Below are 13,751 nucleotides of genomic sequence, written 5' to 3' on the forward strand. Positions count from 1 at the left end.
GGCCTTTGCACCTACTGTTTCTTCTGTCTGGAAGAAATGCTCTTCCTCAGTCCTTTTTACAGTTGTCTCCTTCCTGTCAGATTTCAGCTGGCATGTTTTCTCCTCAGTGAGGCTGTCCCTGACCACCCCATCTAAAGAAGAGTTCCAAGCCAATCCAACACATCTGTTGTTTTCCTCATGGCACTCATTGCTATCTGAATACCATGTCTATTCTTTTGTTCCCTTATTTACTGTCTGTTTTTCTCCTCTATGCTAGGGGTTGGCAAATTAGGGCCCATGGGCTGATTCTGGCTTAGCACCTGTTTTTTAAATAAAGTTTTATTGGAACACAGCCACATCCATTTGTTTACATATTGTCTATGGCTGCTTTCATCGTACAAGAGCACAGCTGACTAGTTGCAACAGAGACCTGATGGTCCACAAAGTCTAAGATATTTACTCTCCGGCCCTTTACAGAAAAAGTGCACCAACCGCTGCCCTAAACTATAAGCGCTAAGATGGTGAAGGCACTGTCTGTCTGTCTGGTTGATCACTCTGTCCCCAGTTCCTACCATGTAGTTGGGGCTGAAGAAAAATTTACTGAATGAATGAACAAAACAGATCACTTAACCTCAGTTTTCTCACATGAAAAATGGGAATAATTATACTGTACATACCTCAAGGGTTGTTTTGAGGATAAAATAAGTTATATGTGAGAAAGTGCTTCCTAAACTGTAAAAAAGGCAGTAAAATGTTAATTAATGGTATTATCCTTCAAAGAGCTGTTAAATAGCTTATGTTTGGGGAAAAAAAAAAAATCCTTCCAGAGAAGCTTATAGAAAGAAGACAAGTAAACCCTGTTGAATAATAGGGCAGTTTCCTCTGTTGGAATGGAATTTTATCCTACTAACTGATATAAACCAAATCCTATTGGTCGATCCCAAAATTCTCTCCCAAGCGCCACGCCAGAGAATCCTGTTTGTGTCTTTCATTGACTGTGGAACTTTGGATAAGTTGTTACATTTCTGAAACTATCTTATCCATAAAACAGGGGTAAGGATAGCATCTGCCTCATGGGGTTGTAAAAGACTCAAATGTGATGAAGGACGTGAAGTGTCTAGCACAATGCCTGGCACACAGTAGTCGCTCCATAAATATTTTAGTAATTATTGTTGCTATTATTATTTTCAAGTTAATAAAGTCACTCCTCAGTTCTGTGATTCCCTAAGGTAATGTATCCTGATTATTTGAATATGTACCTATATCAGAAAAATATTTTTAACACACTCCCCAATACATGTATATTTATTTATTTATAAATTATATGTGTACTTTTGTGCACTACATAAATATCAAATATTAACATTTTAAAGGACAAATAAAAGAATACATATAATTTGAAGTCCTCCTATTTTCCTCCATCCCCATTGTCTTGCATAACTCTGGGCAGCAAGTACCCCAACTTTGGAGACTCCTGTCCTCAACAACTGCAACATTCTTCTGACTCCCCAAGAAAGCATAAAGGTGCCACAAAATTCCCCCCAAAAAATGCCTTGGAACTCATGTGAATTTCAAATTGAAATCTGCACATTTTGGGGATAGTTTCCAAGACAAAGGAAATCCTTATTCCAACAAACAACTCTGGAGTGTCATAACTCTAAAAATTCCTTGGATTGTTTCTCTAAAAACTAAGGAAAAAAGAGCTGCCATGGCCAACACTTGGCCAGTCTTTCAGAAAACCACACGCAGCAATAATGAGGGCTAATTTCACATTGTTAGCATCAACCTTTTATTCAAGGAGTTCATTTTAAGGCCTCTCACTCTCCTTCTGCCTCCCAAGGATAAAAGTCCATGAACGCTTTCCAGAATATTTTAATAGGATGGAGAAAAGGTCAAAATTATGGGCCAGACTGATGTTTCCCTTTTCCTATCCTGGCAAAAAGGACCCTTCCCGGTGGGTCTAGAACCCTGGATTCTGGTCTTAAGGGGACTGAAACAGTGTTCCAGGCAGAGGAACAGCAGGAGGAAAGCTATGGAGGCAAAAAACATTCTACGATGTGCAGAGAATGGACACAAGCAGTTTAGGGTGCCTAGAGAACAAAATGTGAAGTCAGAGTAGATGTCAGAAGAGCAAGCAGAGGCCATCTTATGGCCTCTTATATAAAGATCTCATACACCATGCTAAATCTTTAACGTGACCCTGTAAACAAGGGAAGCCATTGATGAGTTGTAAGAAGTGAAGTCTCAAGGTCAGTTGTGGGTTTTAAATATATTTCTCTGGCAGCTGTATCGAGGATGAATTTGAGAAGAACCAAATTGGAATCCAAGAGACTGTCCTGGAGCCTAGTCTAGGGGAGAGATGAGGTGGGTCTAAATCTGAGCTCTGGTGAATGGGATGGAGGGAAGGAGGCAAACTAAAGAACCAGCAGGACTTGGAGATTGATTGGACGTGGAGGATGAAGGAAGAAGTCAAGGCTGATCTGCTTCTTAACCTGGGTGACTCAGTCAGTGGGGTACTATCAGCTGGAGAAAGAGTTTAAAGTTGGACATATTGAGATTGAGGGGTCTGTGAACATCCAAATGTCTAGCAGGTGGTAGATATATGAGCCTCAGACTCAAGGAGGTAAAGATACAAATCTGGAAGTCATCAGCACATAGTCAGTTCTAAAAAATCCAGAGAGACATAACTCAGGTATCCAAAGAAAGAGAGACAAGTCAGATAATGGAATCAGTGCTTAAAACTCTCTTTGGCATTCACAGATCATAATGTCTCTTCTTTTAGTAAAAGAAAAAAAACGAAAAGTCTTATATCAAAAGGTTTCCATACTAGATTGAGAAGCATTAAAAACAAGAGTTTTCTTTCTTTCAGGGTATTAGATACGGTGAAGAAAGCCCCCTTTCTCCAGCCCAACACCTACCAATTTCACCCTATATATATATAATCATGCACCACATAGTGATAATTTCAGTCAACAACGGACTGCATATATAATGGCGGTCTTAGTAGACTAATATCATATAGTCTACGTGTGTGGTAAGCTATGCCATCTAGGTTTGTGTAAGTGCACTGAATGATGTTAGCACAATGAAATTGCCTAACGATGCATTTCTCAGAACATATCCCCATCATTAAGTGGCACATGACTGTACTGAAGAAAATCAATATAAATGAATCTTTTTCTATTTTGAGGGGGAGGAGGCAAGTTACCAAGAAAACCACATTAATAATTCATGAAACCATTTTTGATGATATGCTGTAAGTTTATGTGATTAATCTTCACTGTTTTACAGTTTCAATTCATCATCAGGATGAATTAAAATGGCATCCTCAACCTTGTTTCCTTCAACCTGGGAAATTAAAAATACGATACGAGTCCCAAAAATTCTTAGGTATTGTATCAGTTATCCGATACTGGGTAACAAATCATCCCAAAACTCAGTGGTATAAAACAAAAATCATTTTATTTGCTCATGATTCTGTGAGTTAGAAGTTCTCACAGGCCTCAGCAGGCAACTGTCTCTACTCCACATCAGCTTGACTGGGGCTGGAGGATCCAAGTGGGTTCACTCATAAGTCTGAGGCTTTTGTGTTGTCTGTTAACTGAAGCACCTCACTTCTCCCACACACGGCCTCTCTCTCCACCAGGACAGTATCAACATTCTTAATGGTGGCTGGGTTCCCCCCAGTGAAAGTGAAAACTATGAAGCCTCTTGAAGCCTAGTCTGAGAAATTGCAGAACTTCTGCCACACTCTATCAGTTAAAGCAAGTCATAAGACCACCCCAGGTTCAAGGAGAGAGGACATAGGCTCCACCCCTCAATGAGCAAGTGGAATGCTTATACAGGGATGGAAGGAATTGTTGGAGCTGTCTATGCAGACAATCTCACAGATATTGTTGTCAGGTAGAAAGCTCATGGCTTTAGTAATGGGAGACCCAAGTAAAGGTGGCTTAAACAATACAATTTTATTACATCACAAATAAGCATAGAGGTAGAGTGGAACGAGAGTTGGTTAATTCAGTGGTTTGATGAAGTGAGCATGGACCCAGATTCATTCATCTTTCCATGATGCCACCCTCAGTGTCTGTCAGTCCCCTTGTGATCCCACCATGGCTAAGGTAGTTCCAGACATCATGCACTTTCATACCAATATCCAAAGGCCAGAAAAGAAGAAGCGGGGTGGGGAAAGACAGCATCCCTTCCTCATGACTCTTTTAGAACAAAGAAACATTTCCCATAAAGCCTTTAAATCTCATTGACCATAACTGCATCACGTGACCATCCCTAAAGCAGTCCCTGGTAAGTTAATCAACACTCACTCCCTGGAGCTACAGGGAACAGTCTCCTCTCAAGCACATGGCTGCCTGACAGCTGAACAAAATCAGAGTTTTATCAGTGCAAGAAGAATGGGATGCTATTCGGTGAGCAACTAACTGTGTCTGGCAGTGATACTGAAGATATTGAATAAAAAAAATTAAAAAGTTTGATTCAAATGCCAAAAGATCGTCCTTTAAATCACAAAAACTCCTGAAATAATAATAATTTATAAAAATTCAATACTGATTTTAAAAAATTCATAGGGTAAAAAAAGCACTTAGAAAAAGTTTAAATAAATAAAATACATCCTTTTGTTATTGATATTGAAAGTTATCTTCCCTTTCTATTTGGCCTATAGGGAGGTGGAGCTTAAAAAGAGAGAGAAAAGGAGCTATTAAATCTTAGCACTGATGTGCAAAGTCCCTCTAAGATTTCTTCAGAAATTCCTCTCAGCGAGGCTCTGGATTAGGCTCTGTTCTATTAACTATCCTCTGGTATCAAGAGGACATAAGGAACAGAATGAAAGAACTATCAGAATTAAACTGGTCTGCCATCTTCAGCCACCATCTTGGGGTCCATATTTTACAGATCCGCGTCTGCAGAACACAGCTGTGTGGAGACAGGAAGTCAAGAACCAATGGCCATCTACTTCACCAGCGGGACCACAGGCTCTCCCAAGATGGCCCAGCACTCTCAGAGCAGCCTTGGAATTGGCTACACCCTCTGTGGAAGGTAGGGAGGAAACTCTGTTTTTGCTAAACTCTCCCCTGAGCTGCCAGCACGTGTACCCAACTGTCTAGCGGACGCCTCTGCTAAGATGGCTCTTAGATATCTCCAGCGTAACGTCTACAAAACAGCACTCTCGACGCCCCTGCCCAAACTTAGCTCAGTAAATGGGCACCATCTCACCAACTGATCAAGCAAGAACTTAGGAGTCAACAATGATTCAGTCCTCACAACAGCATGTCTGGCTCCTTCTCCTCATTGCCAGGTAAATGTCCCCACCCAGAGAGGCCCTCCTAGATATCCTAAAACAATCCCATTACTCTGTTTTATTTTCCTCATAGCACTTATCACTATTTGAAATTATGACACTGATTTATATAATTACTCATTTTATTGTGTGCTCATTCACTATCTAGCTCCCTAAAATAAGAGCAGAGATCTGGTCTACCTTGCTCACCTTGCTTGGTAGAACAGTGCCTAGCATATAATATTTGTTCAATAAATATTTGTTGCATTAATGGCCAAACTCAGAAAATCATGCCAAACCCAGCTTCCCACTCCCCTCTCAGACTACCTAGGATTCTGAAAAAATCCTCTAACAAAAGCCAGGGGTAAAATCGCTCACCCTGCCTTGGGGCTTCTTTTGACCCTCCTCTGCAACCACTGAGGTTCTGGCCAGTTCTCAAAGACACCAGTTTGTTTGCTCTCCTGATTTTGTGTGTGTGTCTTGTTGCTTCTCCGCATCATTTAGGTATTGGCTAGACCTGAAGTCCTCAGATATCATTTGGAACATGTCCGACACTGGCTGGGTCAAGGCTGCCATTGGCAGTGTGTTTTCTTCCTGGCTTCAGGGAGCCTGTGTCTTTGTGCATCGGATGGCCCAGTTTGACACTGACACCTTCCTAGACGTAAGTCATGACTTCTAGCTACATCTCTCCCTTGTCTCTCCCAAAGCCACAGAAAAATGATTCCTCAGCAGACAGGGCTTCTTGGGCTTATGGAAAACATTCCTTTTTAAGAAGCAAAGTCTCCAGGGACTCAGTTTTTGAATGTATTTAACCGAGTGGAGAGGGAATATCCACCACACTCTCAGGTATAAAATTCACTCTTCTGCTTCAAATTGTTCAGGATGCGCTAGTGTCGCTAAACCTCTGGCCGCTTAAGAGTCTGGTTCTAAGTAACAGATCAGAAATCTCAAGTCCAAACAAATCTTTGGTTTCTGATTCAGTGAAACAAAGACAATGCTGATAAATCCGAAGCCCTGTGCAGGGGAGACTGAAGCTGGGCTCACCTTTCTCGCAGAGCAGCTCCTTCCATTCTCCCCTCACCCCATGCTTCTCACTCTGTTAATTCTCAGAACCCAAGATTCTGGAAACCAGGCATGCCTCTCCTTCTCAGCCAGAGACAGTTAGATTGAGGTCTCAGATGACACCGATTTCTTTAGCCTTTAGAAAAATGTGATTCAGGCCAATTATTTTTCAACCATGAAAAATCAATTAAGTTGAATGAAATACATATTATTAAATAAGCACCACACCTGTGTGTGAACAAAAGCTATACTCACCCTGCAATTTTGCTAACTGGTCTGATGAGATGGCTTGAGGGTCTTAACAGAAATGTAGGGTAACATAAGAACTTGGATCTCTACATCAGGTTTACAAAATGCCCTAAAGTAGATAAGTTAACTGTGCAGTTTCAAAATCTACATTTCATAAAATAAGAATATTGTTTCTTATAAAATATTAAATATATTATAATATTTAAATGAGAATATTTAAAACATTCTTATTTTAATATTCTTATTTAATATTATATTAAATAAGATATATGAATAATAAATATTGACATTATCAATTATTAATAATTAAGATATTAACATATCTTGATATATTAAATAATATTCTTATTTTACAACGATAATATGTATATTTTAATGAGTCATAGATTGACACTATTCTTAGTTACATACACTACACTTGCTAAGAACAGTTGGAATTGAGGGAGCAAGTACACACAGTAGAAATGCTCACTTACAGATCAAAAGTTATTCTTGATCTCTGACAATGCAGACAGCCTAGATATACATCTTGAACACATTTTCCCAAATGCCTAAATTTAATATAAACTGTCAACTCATTACATGACATAGTGAACCTCTCTAGAAAGAGGATCTCTAAAATATTAGTATTTCTCCAGATTTAAGATGTCTAGGTTATTATTTGAGCTTTAGCACTGGAGGGATAATGAGCCCAGCAAATCTTAAACAATTAAGAAAAGTCCTGAAAAATGCCTTACTTATGCATTTAACCAATCCATTCTAAAGCACCAATGTCTTTTATAGAAACAGTGTTGGCTCAAATGCAACAATTTATTTTTTGTTGAATTTGATTATGTATGTCTATTACTGTTACATATAAACATTCTTTCCAATAATTGGAAATTTCCAAAAGACATACACCTATTAGTGACAACTAATAAATATTTGCTTTCTTATTCCTAATAGTGACCATGAGATGGGCACAGGTTAATGAAAGAAAGTGAGAGGTTAGACATCAGTTCCGGTAGTGGGCTTTAATTAACCACTTCTGACATCTGTGTCTTTCTCCATCGTCCAGACGCTTACCACTTATCCCATCACCACCCTGTGCAGCGCGCCCACTGTGTACCGGATGCTTGTGCAGAAAGACCTTAAGAGGTACTGGGGCAGAAATCTCCATTTGAACCACAAACAAAAGCTACAATCCAGCATCACAGATCTCCCCTTTTCAGAACAGGAAAGCCCAGGCTTTCTCAGTCTTGACACTATTGACATTTTGGATGGAATAATTCTGTGTCGTTGGGGGCTATCCCATACATTGTAGGATGTTGAACAGCATTCTAGCTGGCCTCTACCTACTAGATGCCAGCAGCACCTCCCACTCCACCAGTCATGACAATCAAAAATGTCTTCAGGTATTGCCTGCCTAAAGTCTCCTAGGGAACAAAATCGTCCCCCAGTTTCAGAATAACAAGGAGCAATTAGGGGCACCCGAACATTTTCCTGGAGACAATCAGAGCCCCACAGTCCCAGAACTCCCACCCCCTCCCCCCAAAAGACACAACTACATTTATACTGCCTTAAAGGGATGCTAATAAAGTCTTAGGACTTGAAGATTATATTCAATTTAGGCAAATCACCTGACTATCCAGTGGAGTTGCACTGTCTATTCATCTAACTAATATGAATTCAACACATGAGGAGAGAAAGAGAGACTCAATTAAGTGGTGCAGCCTCGCCCATCCTGTTCCCCGAGGTGGGGACATCCAGGAGGGAGAGTGCTGAGACGGAATAAAGCAGATAGGAACATTCTCTTATCCTAGTCAGTGTCAGCTCCTTTGTGGCCCTCAAAGTAATTCAAGGGCTATTTGAAGGTTTTCTGAACAGGCACCATTCCTGTCCTAGCACACCCTCCTGCTCAGTTGGGACGTCACTGTATCACAGTCGGGCTGTTTCAGACTTCTTCACCCGAGTCCTGGGGGCAGCTGAGTAGTAAGGCCAGCAGTTAAAAGCTCAAGCTCCAAGTCAAACAGGCAGGGCTCTGCTACTGGCTAACTTGTGACCTCAGTGAAGATGACCTTGCTAAGCCTTCCTTCACTCCACCCAAAAGAAAGGATTAAGAGCCACCTCATTGGGTGGTGGTGAGAATTCAATGTCGGCAGCAGGCTTAGTGAGAGACCAGGAAGCGTCCAACTCGGCCCTTTATTATTTGAGGCCTTGGGCAAGTTCTTTAACTTCTCTCAGACTCAATTTCCCATCTGTAAAACAGGGGCTGTGAGGATTATGAGAGTGCTCCTAAAGCGCTTACAACAACAGACGGAAATGCTTGATTAACATTAGCTGTTATGCCACCTGGCATAACCATTATTAGCATTTTCTCCTACTTTTTTCCCTTTAATAGCCTGCTAAAATGTAAGCTCTGTCAGGAATCCTTGTTTTAATCACTAACACGCCCCACTTGCCTAGAACAATGTCTGGAAATGTATTATGTGCTTGGCAAATATTCGTTGAATGAACTTTCCTGAGACTTGCCTCTCCTAGTTCCTTTGCTTGTTGCTTGAATGTCCCAATTACCTTGTAATAGAAGCCACTCAGATTTCTCTCCCAAAAGACCCCACACAACTCTGACTCTCCAGATATAAATTCAAGAACTTGCAGCACTGCTTGACGGGAGGGGAGCCGCTCAACCCAGAGGTGCTGGAACAGTGGAAGGCGCAAACTGGGCTGGAGCTGTACGAAGGCTACGGACAGACCGAAGTGGTATGTTTAATGGGAAAAGTTTAAGTTTAGTATATTGGGAGCCTTTCAACCCCAGGACTGTCAACTGAGCCCCTGAAGTGCCCTCATCCTGCTCTAAATTTTTATGGAGTTTCCCAGAACACCTTGCGCAACCTCTAAATTGCTGAATTACATTTTGCCAAAGGGGAATTGTGATTATTCCTTACAGTCTTCCTGTCTCCTCCTGACGCAGGAGAGTCTCAGAGGTATTAGGGGTTGGAGAAGGTCAGAATTGAGCAGCTCAACTTTCCATTGCACTGGGAAGGACCCCGGAGAGCCCCAAGGTGCACTTAATGGTACGCTTAGTCTAAAGGACTGGTTTTCAAAGTGTGGTCCTCAAACCAGCAGGATCAGCAGCATGTGGGAATTTGGTAGGAATATAAATTCTCACACACGCTGCCACCACCCAGACCTACTGAATCAGAAACTCTGGGATGGGGCCAGCAATTTGTGTTTTAACAGTGCTCCAGGTGATTCTGTTACACACTCAAGTTTGAGAACCACTGGTCTAAAATTATATATTTCACAAGATGAGCTTGAGTACTGGGAAAATGAGTCAAAACTGAGTCTCAAGTTTCATTGTCATGATAAAAATAGCTACAGATGGGGCCAGCCCCGTGGCATACTGGTTAAGTTCAGCACACTCCCCTTTGGCAGCCCAGGTCCACAGGTTCAGACCTGGCATAGACCTACACCACTCATCAGCCATGCTGTGGCGGCAACCCACATATAAAGTGGAGGAAGACTGGCACAGATGTTAGCTCAGGGCTAATCTTCCTCAAAAAAACAAAAAAGCTACAAAAATGAACTTTTACATGCTTATATAGAACATGTTCTCTCAATAGGGAATAATTTGTGCCAACCTGAAAGGACAAGAAATTAAACCGGGCTCCATGGGGAAAGGAGTACTACCCTATGATGTCCAGGTGGGTGACATCTGACTTGTTCAGTAAAGAAGAGAGAATGTTTTACAGTTTCTGCTATTCATTATACAACTATTCATAACCCATTTTCATTTTGTGAAAAGAAAATTTTAAGAACCTAAATTGTTTCTTTTATTCTAGATTATAGATGAAAACGGCAACATCCTACCACCTGGCAAAGAAGGGGAAATCGCCCTCAGACTAAAGTCTACACGGCCCTTCTGTTTCTTCTCTGAATATGTGGTACAAAAATGCAGAATGTGCTATTTAGACTTTAATAGAAAAGGTGGTACAGGGAGTCATACAGACTTGGATCCAAATTTCATATCCACCATGTTTTGCTATGTAACTTTGGGCAAGTTACAAAACCCAAGTCTATTTTATCAACTGTAAAATGGGTAGAATATCATCTATCTCCTAAGAGTTTTGTAAAGATGAAATTCTACGTGTAAGAAGCCAGTTGCAGTGGTTGTCCTCAGAAAGGACAACCGGGCAGGCTGTGGAGTTGGGAGCGGGGCATATGGAGCACTAGAGGTGGAAGAGAGGTTTACTCTTTATTATACTCTTGGACCTCTGGTATTCTGTATTAGGAACTACCTTTTTAAAGAATTAATTTCTTTTAGAAATACAACGTGTAATGTACTAGTCACTTCCTGGGATCCATACCGCTTTTTCTATTCTGACCAAATGAATCCCCAAAGTTATCTCTGATTTCTAGGACAATCCAGAGAAAACTGCCGCCACAATAAGAGGGAATTTTTATGTCACTGGAGACAGAGGAGTGATGGACAGTGATGGGTATTTCTGGTTTGTTGGCAGAGCCGATGATGTCATCATATCCTCTGGGTTTGTACATTTTCCACTTTAAGAAAGTAACACTTTGCCAGGGGAGATCTCCTACTTGGGGAGTGTGGTGACCAAAAGCTTCTTCTCCTCTTCTAGGTACCGTATTGGGCCGTTTGAAGTGGAGAGTGCACTGATTGAACACCCAGCAGTTGTTGAATCAGCTGTTGTCAGTAGTCCAGATCCAATCAGAGGAGAGGTAGAGTGAATGTCACTAAAGTAGCAATTTCATATTGTCAACTTCTATCCATTTGACCACTCTAAGGAGTGAATCAAGATTAGTTATGTAATTCTCATTATGAGGCAGACGTGGCAAAATGTACCTGGGCAATCAACTTTACAAATAAGTTGTGTCCCAAAGGGGATATATTAGGATTCTTTTGGTGGTGAGTGATAGAAACTCAACTCAAACTGATTTAAGGAAAAAAAAAGGAATTTATTGGCTCACACCTAAGAGAGGTCTTCAGATATAGCTACATCCAAGGGTTGCTGTGAAGTTAGCAAAACAGTCTCTCGCCATTTCTTGGCTCTGCTGTTCTTTATGTTGGCTCCATTCAGGCAGGTTCTTCCTCCTTGATACCAGCCAACTCCACATGTACACAGGGAAGGAGACAGCTCCCTTTCCAACAGTTTCAAGTGACTCCCAGAACTGCAGTTGCCAGACAAACTAAACGTGGTCTAGGGAATGGTATATGCTGACCAGCCAGACCTCAATCACAGGCTCATAATTGGAGGTAGGAGTGAGTGGCAACCCCACCACAGAGAAGGTGGGATAATGCTCCATCAGAAAATCAGGGTACTGTTACCCAAAAGGGGGGAACAGATACTGCATAGGCAAAAGCAGCGGATATTATTGTATGTACGATTCTCATGGAACTCAGAAGACATTTTCTCACAGAAACAATGCAAACAGGAGACTGTGGCCAGGTTCCCAAACAAGTCCCATACGCCTAATTAGGACCCAGTGAAAGGGAACTCAGGGAATGACAGCAGTAGCCTTACTTGTCGGAAGAAGTCAGAGTACGGAAGGGAGAAGTTTCCTTTCCTCATGGAAGTTTCCTATAGACTCAGAAAGCGGTGAAATTTCAGAAGCAGTTTGCCTATCAGCATCCTCCCACATCTTTCTGTAACCCCAGTTCACATACCAGTGACCCTCTGCAGTGACACTATGGATCCCATACTCACACCTCCTGTACCACCTTCTGTACCACCTCCACACTCAATGAATTCCATTCTCCAAAACATTTTTCTCCTGCCACCATATTCTCATTCTCTCATATAACTGATTTCAGCTAAACATCAGAAGTAAACACCAGTTAGAATGTATGAATAATTAATAATGTAAACTATACTTATTAACCTCAGTAATTATCTAATTGGTGGGTTTTAAACAGCATTACCAACAGAAGCAAAAAATGTCAGGCAAGAAAAACACGATAGAGGTAGAGCGACCCTTCCTGAGAGTCCATCTCCCAGCATGCAAACCCTTCCTCCATCAGGCCTCCCAAACCCCTACCAAAACACATCTTCTCTAGAAGCACCATTTGTCCCCTTCCACATACTTCTAACAGTACAGGGCTATGGGAGTAAGTAGTCATCTGTAAATCAAGGACTGCCTGTAAAATAAACCAGTTTAGTCTGGTGGAAATGTTAAATACAGGTGTGACATGTAAATCTCAACCTTCCGCTTCATTGAACCACTGCACTCCTCACACTCACAAACCATTCATCTGGAATTAGATCCCAAAATCTCACTTTACAGTGGTATCCAAGCTTTGTTCACAGGTGATCTCCGGCATTTGCCTTCACCACTCATGCTGCTACTAACAAATAAAAAATACCTGGGTTTAGCATTCATTCCGAAGTCTTGATATGTCTGAAAAACAACCTGTCAACATAAATTGACTCTTCTCCTGCAGGTAGTGAAAGCTTTTGTTGTCTTATCTGCACCCTTTAAATCGTCCAACCCAGAGAAATTAACTCTTGAACTTCAGGATCATGTGAAAAAATCAACTGCACCTTACAAATATCCAAGAAAGGCAAGTATTTTGCCCAAAAGTTAAAGTGTGTGTTACCAGACAAGGGTCTAAGCTATTAAGTATATACATTTTATTAGCTTTTGACTATAGCAACTCATTACATAAGTAGAAGACACCTATTTCAACTTGTTTAGTCTTAAGAATTTTGCTTTAAAATATTTTATATCAGGACACAACAAATGCTTGATAAACTCCAAGTTTTGATCAACTCTGCAATACTGAGTAAGCAACTATTAAGGATCCTTATTGGACTAATCAGTCCCATTCCATAGGAGGAAAAATGTGGTGGCCGATCGTTTTTAGAGACAGCACCTGATTCGCCTATCATAGTATTCTTGGGCCATAATACGCTTATAAATCCAAAGCACATGCCTTTAAGTATCAAGTGAGCAAATTTAAGGCTCAGGAAGAAGATATTATCCAAAGAAACTGTGGAATCTTTCCTGAAAGCATCTTCTTCAAAGAGATTTAAGAATAATTCTACGTAAAGACTCAAGAGATGGCACTGCAACTTCTAGTGCTTTCCTGTTACAGCGCCTGATGCTCTCCATGAGAATTCCATTTCAATTGGCATGCATCACTGCAGCCAAAAAGCAATGAATTTCAACC

The 13,751-nt window shown here is 41.0% G+C and overlaps 1 protein-coding gene across 1 annotated transcript in view; it reads left to right on the forward strand.

Annotated features, from left to right (window-relative positions):
• The window catches only part of LOC106841734 (acyl-CoA synthetase medium chain family member 4), a 30,092-nt gene that overhangs the window by 12,927 nt on the left and 3,414 nt on the right, over window positions 1–13,751 (forward strand). The window contains exons 4-12 of the mRNA XM_014857881.3: window positions 4,885–5,028; window positions 5,774–5,930; window positions 7,638–7,717; window positions 9,196–9,319; window positions 10,183–10,263; window positions 10,402–10,503; window positions 10,979–11,106; window positions 11,203–11,302; window positions 13,023–13,142. Coding sequence (XP_014713367.2) covers window positions 4,885–5,028; window positions 5,774–5,930; window positions 7,638–7,717; window positions 9,196–9,319; window positions 10,183–10,263; window positions 10,402–10,503; window positions 10,979–11,106; window positions 11,203–11,302; window positions 13,023–13,142 — 1,036 coding nt within the window. The remainder of the gene's footprint in view (window positions 1–4,884; window positions 5,029–5,773; window positions 5,931–7,637; window positions 7,718–9,195; window positions 9,320–10,182; window positions 10,264–10,401; window positions 10,504–10,978; window positions 11,107–11,202; window positions 11,303–13,022; window positions 13,143–13,751) is intronic.

Source organism: Equus asinus, chromosome 14, assembly GCF_041296235.1.
Source record: "Equus asinus isolate D_3611 breed Donkey chromosome 14, EquAss-T2T_v2, whole genome shotgun sequence".
NCBI classification, from domain to species: Eukaryota; Metazoa; Chordata; class Mammalia; order Perissodactyla; family Equidae; genus Equus; species Equus asinus.